The following is a 23,614-nucleotide window of genomic DNA, read 5'->3' as shown; positions in this document are numbered from 1 at the left end:
TGGATTCTTGTGATCCTAGGATCTGTGATTTCTACATTCCTTCTCTATCATGCTAGGCCACAGTTCTTCCCTGCTATCACTATCCTGGGTTTCTGCAGTCCAGTGAGGGATGAGGTATATTACTTGTCCCTTCCCCTCATTCGTGATTTCCAAGGAGCTGTGATTTCTACTATCCATTGTTATCGTGGCCAGCCTTAGTCCTTGACACACACATCACCGCCATGGATTCCTGACATCCATGAAGTGATAAGGTGTACTCATCTCGCACCCTCTATGTTTTGAATGACCTCTATCCTTCCAAGCTGTCCCTGCCTTTTATGCTTGACATATAAAAATATACACATTCTGTCTTTTAGCTACACAAGGATTGATCTCAGTGCTCAATGCCTATCACTCTCCTCGTTTCTGAAGATCCAAAGAGGGATGAGTTGTACTCTGTAACATGGATGGCATCAATGCAAACCTTGTTTCCTGGTGCTGCCTTGTACACAGTGTGGTGGGGCACAACAGATGTTTGGGTCCACTTTTTGCACCCGTTGTGTACAAGGTAATACAGAAAGAGGCACAGATGCTTGGGACCAAATTGTGTAATATAGTTTCCACTGGACCTCAATTTGTGCTGATAAGATACCGGGGTGTGCCCTCATTTGTGATAGGATGTGGCCCCATTTAAATGATGGAATCCTTTGAAATTGTGCCCATGCTATATTACCGAAGAGGCACAAAGAGGTCAGAGGCACACTCATGGTGTGCCACACACAAGTGGCGCACAGTTACTTCGTCCCCTGAGAGCACTCTTTGGACGCAGCATCAAGCTGCAAGTCCACCTGTCACCACTGCTGCTCACCACATTGCAGGCACGGATTGGTCACTGCACTGTGAATGTTGTACTGCTCATAATAGGGCACACGGTCACAAGTGGGACAATGCACCCTATATGTGATATGGCCCCTGGATTCCTGCTGCCCTTACAAGTGTGAGCTCTTCCATCACAATGTATCATGATTTACTTCAGTTTGTGGCACATATACCTTCTCTGTAGAAATGCAAAACAGGGAAGGATGATTTCTACTCTTTTTATTGGATGCTGTTAATGCTAACTTACTAGTTATATCTTGGATTCCTGAGATGCTCTGAAGTATGAGTTGTGCTATCAGTCTGCTTCATGACTGAGCTCACCCTGTGCCATTGATACCATCTGTGCAGGGTCATCCCCAAACGTTTTGCCTCCTTCCTACTATTTTTCCTGATCTGTTTTTGTTGGTGTTAGAACTCAGAGCACTTTACCACTGCTAACCAGTGCTAAAGTGCAGATGCTCTCTGTGTAAATTGTACAGTTGATTGGTATATCCATGATTAGCATATTTGATTTACTCGCAACTCCCTAGTAAAGTACACTGGAGGTGCCCAGGGCCTGTAAATCAAATGCTACTAGTGGGCCTGCAGCACTGGTTGTGCCACCCACATAAGTAGCCCTATAATCATGTCTCAGACATGCCACTGCAGTGTCCGTGTGTGCAGTTTTAAACTGTAAATTCGACTTGGCAAGTATCCCCACTTGCCAGGCCTAACCCGTCCCTTTTCCTACATATAAGACACCCCTAAGGTATGCCCTAGATAGCCCCATGGGCAAGGTGCAGTGTATGGTTAAGGTAGGACATATACTAATGTGTTTTATACGTCCTGACGGTGAAATACTGCCAAATTCGGTAATCACTGTTGCAAGGCCTATCTCTTCCACAGGTTAACATGGGGGCTGCATTTAAATATGATTAAAGCGTAGATTCCCTTTGGGAGCAGATAGACATGTGGAGTTTGGGACCTCTGAACTCACAATTTAAAAATACATCTTCTAGTAAAGTTGGTTTTAAGATTGTGTGTTTGAAAATGCCACTTTTGGAAAGTGGGCATTTTCTTGCTTGAACCAGTTTTGTGACTCTGCCCTTTTGTGGATTTCCTGTCTGGGTTAGTTTGACAGTTGGGCTGTTTGCACCTCTCTCCAGACAGTGACACAAAGGGGGCTCGGTGTAGCCTGCATATTCTGATGAGACATCTGTGCTAGGAGGGAGGGGAGAAGTGGTCACTCGCACATGAAAGGGCTGTGCCTGTCCTCACACAATGCAATCTCCAACCCACTGGTGTGTGTCTGAGGCCTTGCCTGGGCAAGGCAGGATTTCACAAACAAGTGAGACTTTTCTTTGAAGTAAGCCTACTTCAAAGGCCAAAAAAGGTATAAGAAGAAGACCCAAAACCACAGACTTTAGGCACTTCTTGAGGTAGACATTCTACCTCATAGACACTTCTGGACAAGAAACCTGCTGGTGAAGAATCCCTGAACCAGACCTGCAAAGAGGAACTGCCTGGGTTCCCAAAGGACTCTCTGGGACTGCTTTTCTGTGAAGGACTGCTGCTTCACTGTTGCCTTGCTGCCTTGCTGCTATTTGGTGGTGCTGAGAATTGCTCTCCAAGGGCTTGGATAGAGCTTGCCTCCTGTTCCCTGAAGTTTCTGGACCAAAAAGACTTCACTCCTGCATGCCGAACCGTAATGAAGCAGCCTGACTTCGCAAGGAGAAGATCGACCCAGCGTCTGTGTTGCAACCGGAACATCGACGCACAGCCGACCCGGAACTATGCAGCCCGACTTCCAGAGAGGAATCGACGCAGCCCCTGCCGTGCGGAAGAAATTTCCACGCAACACCTACTGGATCGACGCAGCGCTTGTGACTTTGCTCTGCAAGCCCAGGACTTCACGCACCATCCCCGGGGTGCCAGGAAACACCGCAACCAGAAGAGGAACCAAGTCAGCGCACCGGAAATTGACGCAAAGCCTTCCCCTGCGTGGAAAACAAAAACGCAAGTCGGTGTGCGAAGTGGCGAAACCGACACACACCTCACTGTTTTCCACGCAACGCCTCCTCTGCAGTCCCTTGTGGAGATTTTGAACGCAAACCAGGTACTTTGTGCTTGCAAGAGACCTTTATTGTTTTTAAGGTTTTTAAGAAACATTTATTTGTTTTTCAAAGATTTGAAACTTTATATCACTTTTACAGTGATATCTCAACATTTACTTATTGCATTTTAATCGTTTTGACCTACATTTTATCAGCTAAATATTATATATTTTTCTAAACACTGTGTGGTGTATTTTTGTGGTGCTATATGGTGTTATTCTATGATTTATTGCACAAATACTTCACACATTGCCTTCTATGTTAAGCCTGACTGCTCAGTGCCATGCTACCAGAGGGTGGGCACAGGGTAATTTGGATTGTGTGTGACTTACCCTGACTAGAGTGAGGGTCCTTGCTTGGGCAGGGGGTAACCTAACTGCCAACAAAAGACCCCATTTCTAACACCATTGATGTATCAATGCAATTCAGGAAGGGGTAAGTTATTCTCCCCTTCTCTGGCCCAAGCATTGCATCCTACCTAAATTCTTGAGATCCAAGTAATTCTGAGTTGTACTCACCTTTTGTATCATGACACTGTAGATACCTGTCTGCTGGAAGCCGCGAGTGTAGTAGAGCAGGTTTATCCAACCAAGCACCAGAGCCAAAACCATGGGGGCTACATACTCCTCGTAACCTGTCAAGTAGATGATGCCAGAGCACAGGAGTATCACTGACTGCAGAAAGCTAGAAGGGAGACCAAATGAATATAATTTTATCATCATAAATTAAATAAACAGTCTGCATTTTGCACTATGATTTCCGTCTCTCGAGTAATAGTAGCAGAGACTGCAAACTAAGTTTGATTTTCAGAATATGTGTCAGCAACTTCATTCAATATTATGTGCATTATATACCTGTAATCAATCAATAAATCAATCAATGGGTAACTAATTCAAGAACTAAACTAAGGGCTACCAACATATAGACCCTCCACGAGTACTCCATGTCAACATGTTTAATATTAACTCCATCATAAGAATATAGATGTTTCACCTTCTGATCTACATAAGATGACTGGAAATAATTGACATATTTTCTAACGAAGATTGAGCAGAAAATTATTCTATTTTATCACTCTTTATGAAGAGCTGTTACAGTATATGCAGATTAACCAAGGGTGGTAATAACTTTATATTTCTATAGCGTAGTCTAAACTCAGCAGTTATGAAGGGAGGGATGTACTACATTTAATATGTTATATGTCTCAGATGTGCTGAATAGCTTATGTATATGTATTATCCACGCAACAATGAGTTGCAAATAAGTCTAGGGACAATACAGGATAATGTTTTTTCTTTACAAAGTGTCATGTTAGGGAAACAAGGAGCCAGTGAGATTCTTTTGAAAGATGGACAACAAAGTAAAATAAGTGATCTGAATTAGATTTTTTTTTACTTTGAAAGTCAGAGGCACAGGCACAACAATGGCATTTGTCTATTTGTAGATTTTTTTAAAATATTGGTTGCGCCAATTGTTCATGCCAAATCTTTTAGAGCTATATAATAATATGTTGACTTTGCAATCGATTGAACAAGAAAGGGATCACGTCATCAGAGAAGGGTAATGTTGTTGGTGCTAGAAAGGTTTCAGTGAAAAAATATTAAAATAAATGAATCATGTTTGTTATAAAATGGTCATAGAAAATACTTTCAAAGGAGGAAATTTAAATAACTTTAAATTGTCAACATCGTAATCACCAAACGTTTAGCCTAAAAATACAAACTTAATGCAGTTAGTAATTTCTCAGCCTGAAAGGCATGGACAACTCTTCTATGTAAGGCATGAATAAGTGCCTTTTCAGGGTCAGATAGGGCAGGGTTCCCACTACATATCAGGGCTGTTACAATGGGCCTCTCCATTGGAAAAATGCTCCCTGTGGAAAAATAGTTGTTTTGCTATTGTGCTTTTTTCATCCATAGTTCTGTGGATTTAGCAGAAAATCCACTGAATTATGCACAGACAACTGAGAAGTTGTACAAAGGGCCACATGTACAAAGGGCCACATGTACAAAGATTCCAAATAAGAAATCATCATTTGTGACTAATAACAATTAGCAATTTGTGATTTCCTCTTTTGGATTGTATTAAAATGGATTTGGTAAAAGTAGTTGCAGTTTGTCTTCTATCGAATGCATTGACACTTTACGAGCCAACCCATGTACTAAGACGTTGGTTCATAACATAAAGAATCGTAGTGGGTCACAATTTGACCTACCTCCTCAGTATTCATGAGGTAGGAATTGGAAACCCACTATGATTAGCCACACTCAGAGGGATGGTGGCCCTGCTGGGTTCGGCAGACCACCATATCTGTGATTGCTTGTAAATAAAAAAGTATTTTTTCTTAAATGCAGCCTGAACCCCTAGGGTGCCCTGGAAGAGCTAGCCTCGCTCTTGGCCATGTCGCCGTGTGCCGAGGGCGAGACCAGCTCGTCCTGCAACCCACCCATAGCGCGCCGTCATCAAATGCTGCTGGGGACGCGCTGGAAGCCATTTGCTTCCAGCCCGTGGGGAGAAAGGACCCAAAAGAGGTGAGTCCTTCTCTTTGGGTGATTTTTTTTTCGGGGGGAACAGACTCAGGGGGAAAGGAAAGAAATTTCCCTTTCCCCCCTGTGCCTGTTTTCAATGGATTCCTGCTCCACAATCGCAGGCCAGGCCCGCGATCGTGGAGCAGGAATCCACCACTAGGCACCAGGGATGATTTTGTTAGTTTATTTTGGGGAGCGACGCCTTAGGCAAAGGGTCGCTCCCCTGTGGGCATAAATATATCCGTGTTTCACCCCACCCCTGTTTTTTGGCCAATCTGCCCCAACGGGGATCGCTGCCCTATGGGCAATATTTTTTTATATGTTTTGGTCCCCCTTGGGCTAAATAGGCCTTGTTTTCGTCCGATCTTGCCCTTGGAGGGTGGGGGGGGGGGTGGCAAAACCCACTAGGCCCCCAGGGATTCTGTTATGTGTGTGTGTTTGTGTATTTTTTTTCTAGGCCTATCTGACCCCAAGGGGAGCAGAAGCCACCAAGACACCAGGGATTTTCTTTTTCCTTTTTTTGTGTTGGGGGCACCCACTTTAGCAAGCGTCACCCCCAAAGGGGGCACAGGACTGTTGGCCATTTCCGCCCCCTTTGGGAGCTGATAGGCCTATTATTTTAGGCCCCTCTGCCCCCCAAGGGGGGCATAATCCACTTAGGCATCAGGGACCTTGTGTGTGTGTGTTTTGTGTGTGTGGGGGCCCTTTGGTAAGGGTTGCCCGCCCAAAGGGGGCACATTACTGATGCCATTTTTGCCCCCCTTGGGGGCAGATCGGCCTATTTTATTTAGGCCCATCTGCCCCCAAGACGCCAGGGATTTTTCTTTTTTTCCCTTTGTTTTTTTTCTGTTGGGGGGCACCCCATTTAGCAAGGGTTTCCCCTCCCCCCAAGGAGGCACAGAACTGTTGCCCAGTTCTGCCCCCCTTGGGAGCAGATCATCTTATTTTTTGTAGGCCCATCTGCACCAAGGGGGCAGAATCCACTTGGGCACCATGGAAAATTTCTAAATGCTTGTTGGCAGGGTGTTTTTCAACTGGCAAAGGTTTTGCATTTGTGATTATAACAGATTATTTCTTCTTTTTGTTATAGTTCAAAGCTTTTGCTTGCTTTGCTGTGACTTCTTGCAGTTTTGCCAGTGGTTGTCCTGCGGTTTGCGTAGTTGCATGTTTTAGGTAAGTAAAAACAATTTACTCCAAAGGAGTAATGTTGCCATGCATGAATTACATGTTTGTAGGTGGTGTACTAAATGCAGGATTGTGTGTGAAATTGTCCTTAGATTTGTGCACAATGATATTTGTGTGGTCTTATGTCTAATTTGCTTCTCTTTTTTTCTCTTTAGCGGGATATCATTGGTGATTGCTGTGTCGGTGCAGAGTAGTTGCTGGTGAGTCTAGCTTTTTCAGGCAAGTGACTGGTATAGTGTTTGAGTACATAACTCTTTTGTTAAAAGCCACACTTTGTTTATTACTTATTTTAGACAGTGGTGGTTGTTGTTGGCGCATTTGTCAAGTTACACGTTTTAGAAAGGATCATGGCTAGCCGCAGAGTGACCGCTCAGCAGGTTGTTGGCATACTTTTTGAGTAATCTTCTGACCATGATTATGAGACTGACTCTACATCTGAGGCAGAGGAGGAAGTGAGATATTCTGGCAGTGAGTTTTCTGTCTAAGAGGAATCTTCTGATGAGGAAGCCACTCTGAGTGCAAGCGAAGGGCCTGTTTTGGAGGAAGACACTGATGTGTCAATAGTGCAGCAGCCTGGGGCTGAATGTTTTCCCATTGGAAGACCTGACACCTGGGTTGCCCCAAACATGGAACAACCACAATTGCCTGCCTTTACTGGTCTCCCAGGGTGTAGAGTAAATACGGAAAACTTTTTTCCTGTCAATTTCCTTGAGTTGTTTATAGACAATGTATTTTTGGAAGAGATTGTTGGGCAGACTAATTTGTATGTGGAGCAGTATTTGAGGGACAATGCTGCCAGACTTAGGCCTCATCCTAGAGCTACCCAGTGGATTCCCACACATCTGGAAGAGATTAAAAAGTTCTTGGGTTTGACTTTTTTGATGGGGTTGATAAGGAAGCCATCACTAGCTTCTTATTGGTCTAATAGTCCCTTGATGGCAACTGCTATATTTCCTGACTCGTAATCGGTATTTGCTTCTTCTTCTCATGCTGCATTTTGTTGACAATGCTTTAGCCTTGCAACGAGATCACTCTGATTGTGACCGTCTATTCAAGATTAGACCTGTCCTTGATCATTTGTAGATCGGTTTTCAGAGGTGTATGTTCCAGGCAAAGAAATAAGTGTGGACGAGTCTTTGGTCCTGTTCAAGGGGCGTTTGGTTTTTAAGCAGTACATTCCTAGCAAGAGGGCACGGTATGGAATTAAATTGTAAATGCTGTCAGAAAGTAGTACAGGGTTTGTGTATAATTTCCGGGTCTACACTGGTAGGGATTCCAGAATTGACCCCCCTGTTTGTCCGCCCACTTTTAGAGTTAGTGAGGAAATTGTGTGGGAACTTGGTAGATGACTGTTTAACAAAGGTCACCATTTGTACGTAGATAACTTCTACACTGGAGTGCAGTTGTTCGAGGAATTATTCATGGTGGACACTGTTGCTTTTGGCACAATCCGTTCTAAACATAAAGGCTACCCAAGGGAGCTTGTCTGTAAAAAACTTGAGAGGGCACAGCGCAGTGCCTTGCGTAATAATGAGCTGCTAGCTCTGAAATTTGCAGTCACGAGGGATGTATACAGAGTACTTCCCCTGTGACTGTTTGGGGTCAGTTGCGGAAGTGCGCAAACCTGCATGCATTTTGGACTACAATAACCACATGGGTGGTGTTGATAGAGTAGGTTGGAACCTTACGCTGCTCTTCGTAAGTCTTACGTGTGGTCGAAAAAGTTGGCCATCCATTTGTTTCATTTGGCAAATTTTAAGTCAGTGATAGAGAGCCTTATTGTGCTGGAAGAGGTAAGAGTTCCTAGAGTAGCAGTGGTGGAAGATGTGGCTAGATTGAAAGATCGCCACTTTCCTGATCACATTTCTCCCACTCCCAAAAAAGACTTGCCCACTAAGAAATGTGAGTCTGTGCCCGAAGAGGTATCCAGAGGGAGAGCCGGATGTACTGCCCGGACTGTCCATCAAAGCCTGGGCTGTGTGTGGCTGGCTGTTTCAGGAGTTACCACACACAGAAGAATTTCTGGGAACTAATGTGAGCGTAAACTGCCATTTTATATTTTCAGAATTCAGTTTCACAGTTGGCATTACTGTCATGTACTCAGGTAGAGCTTTTGTGTTTGTAGTTTTGTGCTTATTTATAATTAGTTAGTGGTTTCTTTGTTGTTTAAAAACAAAACAAATGTAGTGGTGTGCATGGAGTGGTGCCTGGCTGGCAGTGTGTGTAGAGCGGCACTTGGCTGGTGGTGTGTGTAGAGTGGCGCTTGGCTGGCAGTGTGCGTGGGGTGGCGCTTGACTGCAGTGTGCGTGGGGTGGCGCTTGGCTGGCGGTGTGCATAGGGTGGTGCTTGGCTGGCAGTGTGCGTAGGGTGGTGCTTGGCTGGCGGTGTGCATGGGGTGGCGCTTGGAGTGGCGCTTGGCTGGTGGTGTGCGTGGAGTGGCGCTTTGCTGGCGGTGCCAGTCAATCGGCAGTCCACACACTCCCATCAGCTGGTGTGATTGCTGTATCAGGCATGTGGGCGTCTGAAAGTGATGGGCCCTTGAGTGGTGCTGTCTGTCGATCCGAATAATGTAATGTGCTGGGCCCGTGGCAGGCGGCGTGAATGGTCTTGTGCATGTCATTTATGAAAGGTGTGTGAATGGACTGTAAAGTGGTTGGTGCCTTGTCACAGCTTTACAGCTCACAAGCTGTGAGTCATTGGTTCAGTTTTTTGGCCTTTCAGTTATTAACAGTGCATTTCATTCTTGTGAAATCTCTTGTTAATCAAATTTGATCTACTGAGCCATCACTCACCCTCGTGCCAAATTCAACCAGTATGTGTGGTAAAAATGACATAATCTGCACCGCTGTAATCAGGCGTTGCAGCACACCTGTGGCACGCTAGGAGTCTCGGGTGGGACCCTGATAATGAAGTATGCCACCAACTTGGTTGGTGGGTAAGGGGTCTTTTTAACATAACCGAAGTGCATTGCATTTCACAATTTTAGTGTTTGGAACATCACAGAACTATGTGGACATATCAAAATGATCTATTACAAAACTACATGTGTTTGGGGAAGGGCACCTACGTTTTTTGTCCTGGATGCGGCCTTCATCGAGGGAAACCTACCAAACCCATACATTTTTTAAAACTAGACACCTGGAGGAGTCCAGAGAGGTGTGGCTTGCGTGGAACCCCCAACATTTTCTTACCCAGACTCCTCTGCAAACATCAAAATTTGCTTCAAAAAGCATACTTTCCTCACTTTTCATTGTAGGATCACCGCTCTGACACACATTTTCTACTACCCAGCATTCCCCTCAGTCTCCCAAGTAAAATGATACCTTACTTGTGTGGGCCCCCAAAGCAGAGTCAGCCTAAAGATGTATAAAAGAAAAATATGTGTTTATTAACTCGCTGTGCTATCCCCTCACTCTCTAGAGGTTTTTGGCCTTTTTCTGTTGCAGGCACCTGAACCACCCACACAAGTGAGGCACCATTTTTATTGGGAGACTTGGGGGAACACTCAGTGGAAGGAAATATGTGGATCCTCTCAGATTCCAGAACTTTCTGTCACCGAAATGTGAGGGAAAAGTGTTTTTTTGGCCACATTTTGAGGTTTGCAAAGGATTTTGGGTAACAGAACCTAGTGAGAGCCACACAAATCACCCCATCTTGGATTCCCCTAGGTGTCTAGATATAAAGAATGCACAGGTTTGGTAGGTTTCCCTAGGTGCCGGCTGAGCTAAAGGCTAAAATCCACAGCTAGTCACTTTGCAGAAAACAGCGCTATTTTCTTTGGGAAAATGTGACGTGTCCACGTTGTGTTTTGGGGGAATTTCCTGTAGTGGGAACTAGGCCTACCCACACAAGTGAGGTACCATTTCTATCGGGAGAGTTGGGGGAAAACTGGGTGGAAGGAAAATTGTGGCTCCTCTCAGATTCCAGAACTTTTTGTCACCGAAATGTGAGGAAAAGTTGTTTTTTGGCCTAATTTTGAGGTTTGCAAAGGACTCTGGGTAACAGAACCTGGCGAAAGCCCCACAAATCACCCCACTCTAAATTCCCCTGGGTGTCTACTTTTCAAAAACATGTAGGTTTGATAGGTGTCCCTAGGTGCCAGCTGAGCTAGAGGCCAAATAAACAGCTAGGCACTTTGCAAAAAACAGGTCAGTTTTCTTTGGGGAAATGTGATGTGACCATGTTATGTTTTGGAGCATTTCCTGTCGCGGGCGCTAGGCCTACCTACACAAGTGAGGTACCATTTTTATCAGAAGACGTAGGGAAATGCTGGGTGGAAAGAAATGAGTGGATCCTCTCAGATTTCATAACTTTCTTTCACCGAAATATGAGGAAAAAGTGTTTTTGGCCAAATCTTGAGGTTTGCAAAGGATTCTGGGTAACAAAACCTGGTGAGAGCCCCACAAGTCCACGTTCTGTTTTGGGGCATTTCCTGTTGCGGGCACCAGTCCCACCCACACATGTGAGGTACCATTTTTATCGGGACACTTCGGGGAACACTGAGTTAAAGGAAATTTGTGGTTCCTCTCAGATTTCAGAACTTTCTGTTAAGGAAATGTGAGGAAAAAGTGTTTTTGTGGCCAGGTTTTGAGGTTTGCAAAGGATTCTGGGTAAGAGAACCTGATGAGAGCCCCACAAGTCACACCATCTTCGATTCCCTAGGTGTCTAGTTTAAAAAAATGCACAGGTTTGGTATGTTTCCTTAGGTGCCGGCTGAGTTTGGGGGAACACTGGGTGGAACGAAATTTGAGGCTCCTCTCAGGTGATCTTTCTGTCACCGAAATATGAGGAAAAAGTGTATTTTGGGGCAAATTTTGAGGTTTCCAAAGGATTCTTTGTAACAGAACGTGGTGAGACCCCACAAGTCACCCCACCTTGGATTCCCGTAAGAGTCTAGTTTTCAAGAATGCACAGGTTTGGTAGGTTTCTCTAGGTACTGCCTGAACTACAGGCCAAAATCCACAGCTAGGCACTATGCAAAAAACAGCTGTTTTCTTTTAGAAAATGTGAAATGTCCACATTGTGTTTGGGGCATTTCCTGTTGCGGGCACTAGACCTGCACACATAAGTGAGGTACCATTTTTATCAGGAGTCGTGGGGAAACACTGATTGGATGGAAATGTGTGGCTCCTCTCAGATTCCTGAACTTTCTGTCACCGAAATGTGAGGGAAAAGTGTTTTTTGGCCACATTTTGAGGCTTACTAATGATTTTGGGTAACAGAACCTAGGGAGAGCCCCACAAATCACCCATCTTGGATTCCCCTACGTGTCTAGGTATTCAAAATGAACAGGTTTGGTAGGTTTCCCTAGGTGCCGGCAGAGCTAGAGGCCAGAATCTACAGCTAGATACTTTGCAAAAAACAGCTCTGTTTTCTATGGGAAAATGTGATGTGTCTGCGTTGTGTTTTGGGGCATTTCCTGACACAGGCACTATCCCTAGCCACACAAGTGAGGTACCATTTTTATTGTGAGAGTTGGGGAAACACGGGGTGGAAGGAAATGTGTGGCTACTGTCAGGTGATCTTTCTGTCACCGAAATGTGAGGAAAAAGTGTATTTTTGGCTAAAGTTTGAGGTTTGCAAAGGATTCTGTGTAACAGAACCTGGTGAGTGCCCCACAAGTCACCCCATCTTGGATTCCCCTAAGTGTCTATTTTTCAAGAATGCACAGGTTTGGTAGGATTCTCTAGGTGCTGGCTGAACTACCGGCCAAAATCAACAGCTAGGCACCTTGCAAAAAACAGCCGTTTTTTGGGGGGAAATGTGATTTGTCCACATTGTGTTTGGGGCATTTCCTGTCGCGGGCACTAGGCCTACACACACAAGTCAGGTACCATTTTTATCGGGAGACTTGGGGAAAAACTGGGTGGAAGGGAATTTGTGTCTCCTCTCAGATTTCAGAACTTTCTGGCACCGAAATGTGAGGAAAAAGTGTTTTTTTGCCAAATGTTGAGGTTTGCATAGGATTCTGGGTAACAGAACCTGGTGAGAGCCCCACAAGTCACCTCATCTTGGACTCCACTTGGTGTCTAGTTTTAAAACATACATAGGTTTGCTATGTTACCTTAGGTGCCGGCTGAGCTAGAGGCCAAAATCCACATCTAGGCACTTTGCAAAAAAATCTCTGTTTTCTTTGGGAAAATGTGAGATGTGTCCATGTTGTGTTTTGGGGCATTTCCTGTTGCGGGAACTAGGCCTACCCACACAAGTGAGGTACCATTTTTATCAGGAGACTTGGGGAAACACAGGGTGGAAGGACATTTGTGGCTCCTCTCAGATTCCAGAACCTTCTGTCACCGAAATGAGAGGGAAAAGTGTTTCTTTGGTCCAATTTTGAGGTTTGCAAAGGATTCTGGGTAACAGAACCTAGTGAGAGCCCCACAAGTCACCCCATTTTGGATTCCCCTGGTGTCTAGTTTTCAAAAATGCACAGGTTTGGTAGGTTTCACTAGGTGCCCGCTGAGCTAGAGGCCAAAATCCACAGCTAGTCAGTTTGCAAAAAACAGCTCTATTTTCTTTGGGAAAATGTGATGTGTCCACGTTGTGTTTTGGGGCATTTCCTGTTGTGGGCACCAGGCCTACCCACACATGTGAGGTACCATTTTTATCGGGACACTTCGGGGAACACCGAGTTAAAGGAAATTTGTGGTTCCTCACAGATTTCAGAGCTTTCTGTTAAGGAAATTTGAGGAAAATCTGTTTTGGTGGCCAGGTTTTGAGGTTTGCAAAGGATTCTGGGTAACAGAACCTGGTGAGAGCCCCACAAGTCACATCATCCTGGATTCCCCTAGGTGTCTAGTTTTCAAAAATGCACAGGTTTGGTAGGATTCTCTAGGTGCTGGCTGAACTACCGGCCAAAATCCACAGCTAGGCACTTTGCAAAAAACAGCTGTTTTTTGGGGGAAAATGTGATTTGTCCACATTGTGTTTGGGGCATTTCCTGTCACGGGCAATAGGCCTACACACAAAAGTGAGGTACCATTTTTATCGGGAGACTTGGGGAAAAACTGGGTGGAAGGGAATTTGTGGCTTCTCTCAGATTTCAGAACTTTCTGTCACCGAAATGTGAGGAAAAGGTGCTTTTTTTGCCAAATGTTGAGGTTTGCAAAGGATTCTGGGTAGCAGAATCGGGTGAGAGCCCCACAAGTCACCCCATCTTGGATTCCCCTTGGTGTCTAGTTTTAAAACATGCACAGGTCTGCTATGTTACCTTAGGTGCCGGCTGAGCTAGAGGCCAAAATCCACATCTATGCACTTTGCAAAAAACATCTCTGTTTTCTTTGGGAAAATGTGAGATGTGTCCACATTGTGTTTGGGGCATTTCCTGTTGCGGGCACTAGGCCTACACACACAGGTGAGGTACCATTTTTATCGGGAGACTTGGGGAAAAACTGGGTGGAAGGGAATTTGTGGCTCCTCTCAGATTTCAGAACTTTCTGACACCGAAATGGGAGGAAAAGGTGTTTTTTTTGCCAAATGTTGAGGTTTGCAAAGGATTCTGGGTAACAGAACCCGGTGAGAGCCCCACAAGTTACCCCATCTTGGATTCCCCTTGGTGTCTAGTTTTAAAACATACAGATGTTTGCTATGTTACCTTAGGTGCCGGCTGAGCTAGAGGCCAAAATCCACATCTAGGCACTTTGCAAAAAACATCTCTGTTTTCTTTGGGAAAATGTGAGATGTGTCCATGTTGTGTTTTGGGGAATTTCCTGTCGTGGGAACTAGGCCTACCCACACAGGTGAGGTACCATTTCTATCGGGAGACTTGGGGAAAAACTGGGTGGAAGGGAATTTGTGGCTCCTCTCAGATTTCAGAACTTTCTGACACCGAAATGTGAGGAAAAGGTGTTTTTTTTCCCCAAATGATGAGGTTTGCAAAGGATTCTGGGTAACAGAACCCAGTGAGAGCCCCACAAGTTACCCCATTTTGGATTCCCCTTGGTGTCTAGTTTGAAAACATGCACAGGTTTGCTATGTTACCTTAGGTGCCGGCTGACCTAGAGGCCAAAATCCACAGCTAGTCAGTTTGCAAAAAACATCTCTGTTTTCTTTGGGAAAATGTGAGATATGTCCACATTGTGTTTTGGGGCATTTCCTGTTGCGGGCACCAGGCCTACCCACACATGTGAGGTACCATTTTTATCGGGACACTTCGGGGAACACTGAGTTAAAGGAAATTTGTGGTTCCTCTCAGATTTCAGAACTTTCTGTTAAGGAAATTTGAGGAAAAAGTGTTTTTGTGGCCAGGTTTTGAGGTTTGCAAAGGATTCTGGGTAACAGAACCTGATGAGAGCCCCACAAGTCACCCCATCTTGGATTCCCTAGGTGTCTAGTTTTAAAAAATGCACAGGTTTGGTATGTTTCCTTAGGTGCCGGCTGAGTTTGGGGGAACACTGGGTGGAAGGAAATTTGAGGCTCCTCTCAGGTGATCTTTCTGTCAACGAAATATGAGGAAAAAGTGTATTTTGGGGCAAATTTTGAGGTTTCCAAAGCATTCTTTGTAACAGAACGTGGTGAGACCCCACAAGTCACCCCACCTTGGATTCCCGTAAAAGTCTAGTTTTCAAGAATGCACAGGTTTGGGAGGTTTCTCTAGGTACTGCCTGAACTACAGGCCAAAATCCACAGCTAGGCAATTTGCAAAAAACTGCTGTTTTCTTTTGGAAAATGTGAAATGTCCTCATTGTGTTGGGGCATTTCCTGTCGCGGGCACTAGGCCTACATACATAAGTGAGGTACCATTTTTATCAGGAGTTGTGGGGAAACACTGATTAGAAGGAAATGTGTAGCTCCTCTCAGATTCCCGAACTTTCTGTCACCAAAATGTGAGGGAAAAGTGTTTTTTGGCCACATTTTGAGGTTTACTAATGATTTTGGGTAACAGAACCTATGGAGAACCCCACAAATCACCCATCTTGGATTCCCCTACGTGTCTAGGTATAAAAAATGCACAGGTTTGGTAGGTTTCCCTAGGTGCCGGCAGAGCTAGAGGCCAGAATCTACAGCTAGGCACTTTGCAAAAAACAGCTCTGTTTTCTATGGGAAAATGTGATGTGTCTACGTTGTGTTTTGGGGCATTTCCTGTCACGGGCACTAGGCCTAGCCACACAAGTGAGATACCATTTTTATCGTGAGAGTTGCGGAAACTCTGGGTGGAAGGAAATTTGTGTGTCCTCTCAGATTCCAGAACTTTCTGTCACGGAAATGTGAGGGATAAGTGTTTTTTTGGCCAAATTTTGAGGTTTGCAAAGGATTCTGGGTAACAGACTAAGTGAGAGCCGCAAAAGTCCCCCCATTTTGGATTCCCCTATCTGTCTAGTTATAAAAAATGCACAAGTTTGGTAGATTTCCCTATTTGCCGGATGAGCCAGAGGCCAAAATCCACAGCTAGGCACTTTGCAAAACACAGATCAGTTTTATCGAAATGTGAGGAAAAAGTGTATTTTTGGCCAAATCTTGAGGTGTGCAAAGGATTCTGTGTAACAGAACCTGGTGAGAGCCCCACAAGTCAACCCATCTTGGATTCCCCTAAGTGTCTAGTTTTCAAGAAAGCACAGGTTTGGTTGGCTTTTCTAGGTGCTGGCAGAACTACAGGCCAAAATCCACATCCAGGCACTTTGCAAAAAACAGCTCTGTTTTCTTTCGGAAAATGTGATGTGTCCACGTTGTGTTTTGGGGCATTTCCTGTCGTGGGTACCAGGCCTATCCACAGAAGTGAGGTACTGTTTTTCTCAGAAGACTTGGGGGAAACACTGGGTGGAAGGAAAGTTGTGGCTCCTCTCAGATTCCAGAACTGTTTGTCACCGAAATGTGAGGGCAAAGTGTTTTTTTGGCCAAATTTTGAGGTTTACAAAGGATTCTGGGTAACAGAACCTAGTGAGAGCCCCACAAGTAAACCCATTTTGGATTCCCCTAGGTGTCTAGTTATAAAAAATGCACAGGTTTGTGGTAGGTTTCCCTAGCTGCCGGCTGAGCTAAATGCAAAAATCCACAGCTAGGCACTTTGCAAAAAAAGAGCTCTCTTTTCTTTGGGAAATTGTGATGTGTCCACATTGAGTTTTGGGGGATTTCCTGTTGTGGGCACTAGGCCTACCCAAAAAAGTAAGGTACCATTTTTATAGGGAGACTGGGGGAAACTCTGGGTGGAAGGAAATTTGTGGCTCCTCTCAGATTCCAAACTTTCTGTCACCAAAATGTAACGGAAAAGTGTTTTTTTTGGCTAAATGTTGAGGTTTCCAAAGCATTCTGTGTAACAGAACCTGGTGAGAGCCCCACAAGTCACCCCATCCTGGATTCCCGTAAGTGTCTAGTTTTCAAGAATGCACAGGTTTGGTAGGTTTCTCTAGGTGCTGGCTGAACTACAGACCAAAATCCACAGGTAGGCACTTTGCAAAAAACAGCCCTGTTTTCTTTTGGAAAATGTGATGTGTACACGTTGTGTTTTGGGGCATTTCCTGTCGCGGGTACCAGGCCTACCCACACAAGTGAGGTATCATTTTTATCGGGAGACTGGGGGAAACTCTGGGTGGAAGGAAATTTGTGGCTCCTCTCAGATTCCAGAACTTTCTGTCACAGAAATGTGAGGGAAAAGTGTGTATTTTTGGCTAAATGTTTTGGTTTCCAAAGCATTCTGTGTAACAGAACCTGGTGAGAGCCCCACAAGTCACCCCATCTTGGATTCCCCTAAGTGTCTAGTTTTCAACAATGCACAGGTTTGGTAGGTTTCTCTAGGTGCTGGCTGAGCTACAGACCAAAATCCACAGCTAGGAACTTTGCAAAAAAAGAGCTGTTTTCTTTGCGAAAATGTGATGTGTCCACGTTGTGTTTTGGGGGATTTCCTGCCGCGGAAACTATGCCTACCCACACAAGTGAGGTACCATTTTTATCGGGAGACTGGGGGAAACTCTGGGTGGAAGCAAATTTGTGGCTCCTCTCAGATTCCAGAACTTTCTGTCACCGAAATGTGAGGGAAAAGTGTTTTTTTTTTGGCTCAATGTTCAGGTTTCCAAAGCATTCTGTGTAACAGAACCTGGTGAGAGCCCCACAAGTAACCCCATCTTGCATTCCCCTAGGTGTCTAGTTTTCAAAAATGCACAGGTTTGGTATGTTTCCCTAGGTGCCGGCTGAGCTTGGGGGAACACTGGGTGGAAGGAAATTTGAAGCTCCTCTCAGGTGATCTTTCGGTCACCGAAATGTGAGGAAAAAGTGTATTTTTGCCCAAATTTTGAGGTTTGCAAAGGACTCTGTGTAAGAGAACCTGGTGAGACCCCACAAGTCACCCCACCTTGGATTCCCGTAAGTGTCTAGTTTTCAAGAATGCACAGGTTTGGTATGTTTCTCTAGGTGCTCGCTGAACTACAGACCAAAATCCACAGCTAGGCACTTTGCAAAAAACAGCCCTGTTTTCTTTCAGAAAATGTGATGTGTCCATGTTGTGTTTTGGGGCATTTCCTGTCGCGGGTACCAGGCCTACCCACACAAGTGAGGTACCATTTCTATCGGGAGACTTGGGGGAAACACTGGGTGGAAGGAAAGTTGTGGCTCCTCTCAGATTCCAGAACGTTCTGTCACCGAAATGTGAGGGAAAAGTGTATTTATGGCCAAATCTTGAGGTTTGCAAAGAATTCTGTGTAACAGAACCTGGTGAGAGCCCCACAAGTCAACCCATCTTGGATTCCCCTAAGTGTGTAGTTTTCAAGAATGCACAGGTTTGGTAGGTTTTTCTAGGTGCTGGTGGAACTACAGGCCAAAATCCACATCTAGGCACTTTGCAAAAAACAGCTCTGTTTTCTTTCGGAAAATGTGATGTGTCCACGTTGTGTTTTGGGGCATTTCCTGTCGCAGGTACCAGGCCTACCCACAGAAGTGAGGTACCATTTCTATGGGAGGCCTGGGAGAAAAACTGGGTAGAAGGAAAGTTGTGGCTCCTCTCAGATTCCAGAACGTTCTGTCACCGAAATATCAGGAAAAAGTGTTTTTTTGGCCACATTTTGAGGTTTGCAAAAGATTCTGAGTAACAGAACCTAGTAAGAGCCCCAGAAGTCACCCTATCTTGGATTCCCCTAGGTGCCTAGTTTTCAAAATTGCACAGGTTTGGTAGGTTTCCCAAGGTGCCGGCTGAGCTAGAAGCCAAAATCCACATCTAGGCACTTTGCAAAAAAAAGCTCTCTTTTCTTTGGGGAAAATGTGATGTGTCCACGTTGTGCTTTTGGGGCAGTTCCTTTCGCGGGCACTAGGCCTACCCACACAAGTGAGGTACCATTTTTATCAGAAGACTTGGGGGAACACTGGGTGGAAGGAAATTTGTGGCTCCTCTCAGATTGCAGAACTTTTTGTCACCGAAATGTGAGGAAAAAGGTTTTTTTGGCCAAATTTTCAGGTTTGCAAAGGATTCTGTGTAACAGAACCTAGTGAGAGTCCCACAAGTAACCCCATTTTGGATTCCCCTAGGTGTCTAGTTATAAGAAATACACAGGTTTGGTAGGTTTCCCTAGGTGCCACCTGAGGAAAAGGCCAAAATCCACAGCTAGACACTTTGCAAAAAAAGAGCTCTGTTTTCTTTGGGAAAATGTGATGTGTCCACATTGGGTTTTGGGGGATTTCCTGTTGCGGGCACTAGGCCTACCCACACAAGTGAGGTACCATTTTTATAGGGAGACTGGGGGAAACTCTGGGTGGAAGGAAATTTGTGGCTCCTCTCAGATTCCAGAACTTTCTGTCACCGAAATGTGAGGGAAAAGTGTTTTTTTTGGCTAAATGTTGAGGTTTCCAAAGCATTCTGTGTAACAGAAGCTGGTGAGAGCCCCACAAGTCACCCCATTTTGGATTCCCCTAAATGTCTAGTTTTCAAGAATGCACAGGTTTGGTAGGTTTCTCTAGGTGCTGGCTGAACTACAGACCAAAACCCACAGCTAGGCACTTTGCAAAAAACAGCCCTGTTTTCTTTCGGAAAATGTGATGTGTTCACGTTGTGTTTTGGGGCATTATCTCTCGCGGGTACCTGGCTTACCCACACAAGTGAGGTACCATTTCTATCAGGAGATTTGGGGGAAACACTGGGTGGAAGGAAAGTTGTGGCTCCTCTCAAATTCCAGAACGTTCTGTCACCGAAATGTGAGGGAAAAGTGTTTTTTCGGCCAAATTTTGAGGTTTGCAAAGAATTCTGGGTAACAGAACCTAGTGAAAGCCCCACAAGTAACCCCATTTTGGATTCCCCTAGGTGTGTAGTTATAAGAAATATACAGGTTTGGTAGGTTTCCCTACGTGCCGGCTGAGGTAGAGGCCAAAATGGACAGCTAGGAACCTTGCAAAAAAAGAGCTCTGTTTTCTTTGGGAAAATGTGATGCGTCCACGTTGTGTTTTGGGGGATTTCCTGCCGTGGGCACTAGGCCTACCCACACAAGTGAGGTACCATTTTTATCGGGTGACTGGGGAAACTCTGGGTGGAAGGAAATTTGTGGCTCCTCCCAGATTCCAGAACTTTCTGTCACCGAAATGTGAGAGAAAAGTGTTTTTTTTTGGCTAAATGTTGAGGTTTCCAAAGCATTCTGTGTAACAGAACCTGGTGAGAGCCCCACAAGTCAACCCATCTTGGATTCCCCTAAGTGTCTAGTTTTCAAGAATGCACAGGTTTGGTAGGTTTTTCTAGGTGCTGGCGGAACTGCAGGCCAAAATCCACATCTAGGCACTTTGCAAAAAACAGCTCTGTTTTCTTTCGGAAAATGTGATGTGTCCACGTTGTGTTTTGGGGCATTTCCTGTCGCGGGTACCAGGCCTACACACAGAAGTGAGGTACCATTTCTATGGGAGGCTTGGGGGAAATACTGGGTAGAAGGAAAGTTGTGGCTCCTCTCAGATTCCAGAACTTTCTTTCACCGAAATATCAGGAAAAAGTGTTTTTTTGTCCATATTTTGAGGTTTGCAAAAGATTCTGGGTAACAGAACCTAGTGAGAGCCCCACAAGTCACCCCATCTTGGATTCCCCTAGATGCCTAGTTTTCAAAATTGCACAGGTTTTGGTAGGTTTCCCTAGGTGCCGGCTGAGGTAGAGGCCAAAATCCAAAGCTAGGCACTTTGCAAAAAACAGCTCTGTTTTCTTTGGGGAAAATGTGATATGTCCACGTTGTGTCTTGGGGCATTTCCTGTTGCGGGCACTAGGCCTACCCACACAAGTAAGGTACCATTTTTATAGGGAGACTAGGGGAAACTCTGGGTGGAAGGAAATTTGTGGCTCCTCTCATATTCCAGTACTTTCTGTCACCGAAATATCAGGAGAAAGTGTTTTTTTGGCCAAATTTTGAGGTTTGCAAAAGATTCTGGGTAACAGAACCTAGTGAGAGCCCCACAAGTCACCCCATCTTGGATTCCCCTAGGTGCCTAGTTTTCAAAATTGCACAGGTTTGGTTGGTTTCCTTAGGTGCCGCTGAGCTAGAGGCCGAAATCCACAGCTAGGCACTTTGCAAACAACAGTTCTGTTTTATTTGGGGAAAATGTGATGCGTCCACGTTGTGCTTTGGGGCATTTCCTGTTGCGGGCACTAGGCCTACCCACACAAGTGAGGTACAGTTTTTATCAGACGACTTGGGGGAACACTGGGTGGAAGGAAATTTGTGGCTCCTCTCAGATTGCAGAACCTTTTGTCTCCGAAATGTGAGGGAAAAGTGTTTTTTGGCCAAATGTTGAGGTTTGCAAAGGATTCTGGGTAACAGAACCTAGTCAGAGTCCCACAAGTAACCCCATTTTGGATTCCCCTAGGTGTCTAGTTATAAGAAATATACAGGTTTGGTAGTTTTCCCTACGAGCTCTGTTTTCTTTGGGAAAATGTGATGTGTCCACGTTGTGTTTTGGGGGATTTCCTGCAGCGGGCACTAGGCCTACCCACACAAGTGAGGTACCATTTTTATCGGGAGACTGGGGGAAACTCTGGGTGGAAGCAAATTTGTGGCTCCTCTCAGATTCCAGAACTTTCTGTCACCGAAATGTGAGGGAAAAGTTTTTTTTTTTGGCTAAATGTGGAGGTTTCCAAAGCATTCTGTGTAACAGAACCTGGTGAGAGCCCCACAAGTCACCCCATCTTGGATTCCCCTAAGTGTCTAGTTTTCAAGAATGCATAGGTTTGGTAGGTTTCTCTAGGTGCTGGCTGAACTACAGACCAAAATCCACAGCTAGGCACTTTGCAAAAAACAGCCCTGTTTTCTTTCGGAAAATGTGATCTGTCCACATTGTGTTTTGGGGAATTATATGTCGCGGGTATTAGGCCTACCCACACAAGTGAGGTACCATTTCTATCGGGAGACTTGGGGGAAACACTGGGTGGAAGGAAAGTTGTCGCTCCTCTCAGATTCCAGAACGTTCTGTCACCGAAATGCGAGGGAAAAGTGTTTTTTCAGCCACATTTTGAGGTTTGCAAAGGATTCTGGGTGATAGAACCTAGTGAAAGCTCCACAAGTAACCCCGTTTTGGATTCCCCTAGGTGTCTAGTTATAAGAAATATACAGGTTTGGTAGGTTTCCCTACGTGCCGGGTAAGGTAGAGGCCAAAATCCACAGCTAGGAGTGTTGCAAAAAAAGAGCTCTGTTTTCTTTGGGCGAATGTGATGTGTCCACGTTGTGTTTTGGGGGATTTCCTGCCGCGGGCACTAGGCCTACCCACACAAGTGAGGTACCATTTTTATCGGGAGACTGGGGGAAACTCTGGGTGGAAGGAAATTTGTGGCTTGTTTCAGATTCCAGAACTTTCTGTCACCGAAATGTGAGGGAAAAGTGTTTTTTTTAGGCTAAATGTTGAGGGTTCCAAAGCATTCTGTGTAACAGAACCTTGTGAGAGCCCCACAAGTCACCCCATCTTGGATTCCCCTAAGTGTCTAGTTTTCAAAACTGCACAGGTTTGGTAGGTTTCTCTTGGTGCTGGCTGAAATACAGACCAAAATCCACAGCTAGGCACTTTGCAAAAAACAGCCCTGTTTTCTTTCGTAAAATGTGATGTGTCCACGTTGTGTTTTGGGGCATTTCCTGTCGCGGGTACCAGGCCTACCCACACATGTGAGGTACCATTTCTATCGGGAGACTTGGGGGAAACCCTGGGTGGAAGGAAAGTTGTGGCTCCTCTCAGATTCCAGAACGTTCTGTCACCGAAATGTGAAGGAAAAGTGTATTTTTGGCCAAATCTTGAGGTTTGCAAAGAATTCTGTGTAACAGAACCTGGTGAGAGCCCCACAAGTCAACCCATCTTGGATTCCCCTAAGTGTCTAGTTTTCAGGAATGCACAGGTTTGGTAGGTTTTTCTAGGTGCTGGCGGAACTACAGGCCAAAATCCACATCTAGGCACTTTGCAAAAAACAGCTCTGTTTTCTTTCGGAAAATGTGATGTGTCCACGTTGTGTTTTGGGGCATTTCCTGTCGCGGGTACCAGGCCTACCCACAGAAGGGAGGTACTATTTCTATGGGGAGGCTTGGGAGAAACACTGGGTAGAAGGAAAGTTGTGGCTCCTCTCAGATTCCAGAACTTTCTGTCAGCGAAATATCAAGAAAAAGTGTTTTTTTGGCCCAGGTTTGAGGTGTGCAAAAGATTCTGGGTAACAGAACCTAGTGAGAACCCCACAAGTCACCCCATCTTGGATTCCCCTAGGTGCCTAGTTTTCAAAATTGCACAGGTTTGGTAGGTTTCCCTCGGTGCCGGCTGAGCTAGAGGCCAAAATCCACAGGTAGGCACTTTGCAAAAAACTGCTCTATTTTCTTTGGGGAAAATGTGATGTGTCCACGTTGTGTTTTGGGGCATTTCCTGTCGCGGGCACTAGGCCTACCCACACAAGTAAGGTACCATTTTTATAGGGAGACTAGGAGAAACTCTGGGTGGAAGGAAATTTGTGGCTCCTTTCAGATTCCAGAACTTTCTGTCACCGAAATGTGAGGGAGAAGTGTATTTTTGGCCAAATGTTGAGGTTTGCAAAGG

At 45.1% G+C, this 23,614-nt stretch overlaps 1 protein-coding gene across 1 annotated transcript in view; it reads right to left on the bottom strand.

The window, feature by feature from the left end:
- LOC138285856 (transient receptor potential cation channel subfamily V member 1-like) overlaps positions 1–23,614 on the bottom strand; it is a 342,258-nt gene that overhangs the window by 17,767 nt on the left and 300,877 nt on the right. Inside the window, exon 12 of the mRNA XM_069226332.1 lies at positions 3,470–3,635. Within this exon, the coding sequence (XP_069082433.1) occupies positions 3,470–3,635 (166 nt within the window). The remainder of the gene's footprint in view (positions 1–3,469; positions 3,636–23,614) is intronic.

Source organism: Pleurodeles waltl, chromosome 3_1, assembly GCF_031143425.1.
Source record: "Pleurodeles waltl isolate 20211129_DDA chromosome 3_1, aPleWal1.hap1.20221129, whole genome shotgun sequence".
Taxonomy (NCBI): Eukaryota; Metazoa; Chordata; class Amphibia; order Caudata; family Salamandridae; genus Pleurodeles; species Pleurodeles waltl.
This window is presented reverse-complemented; position numbering and strand designations above follow the sequence as displayed.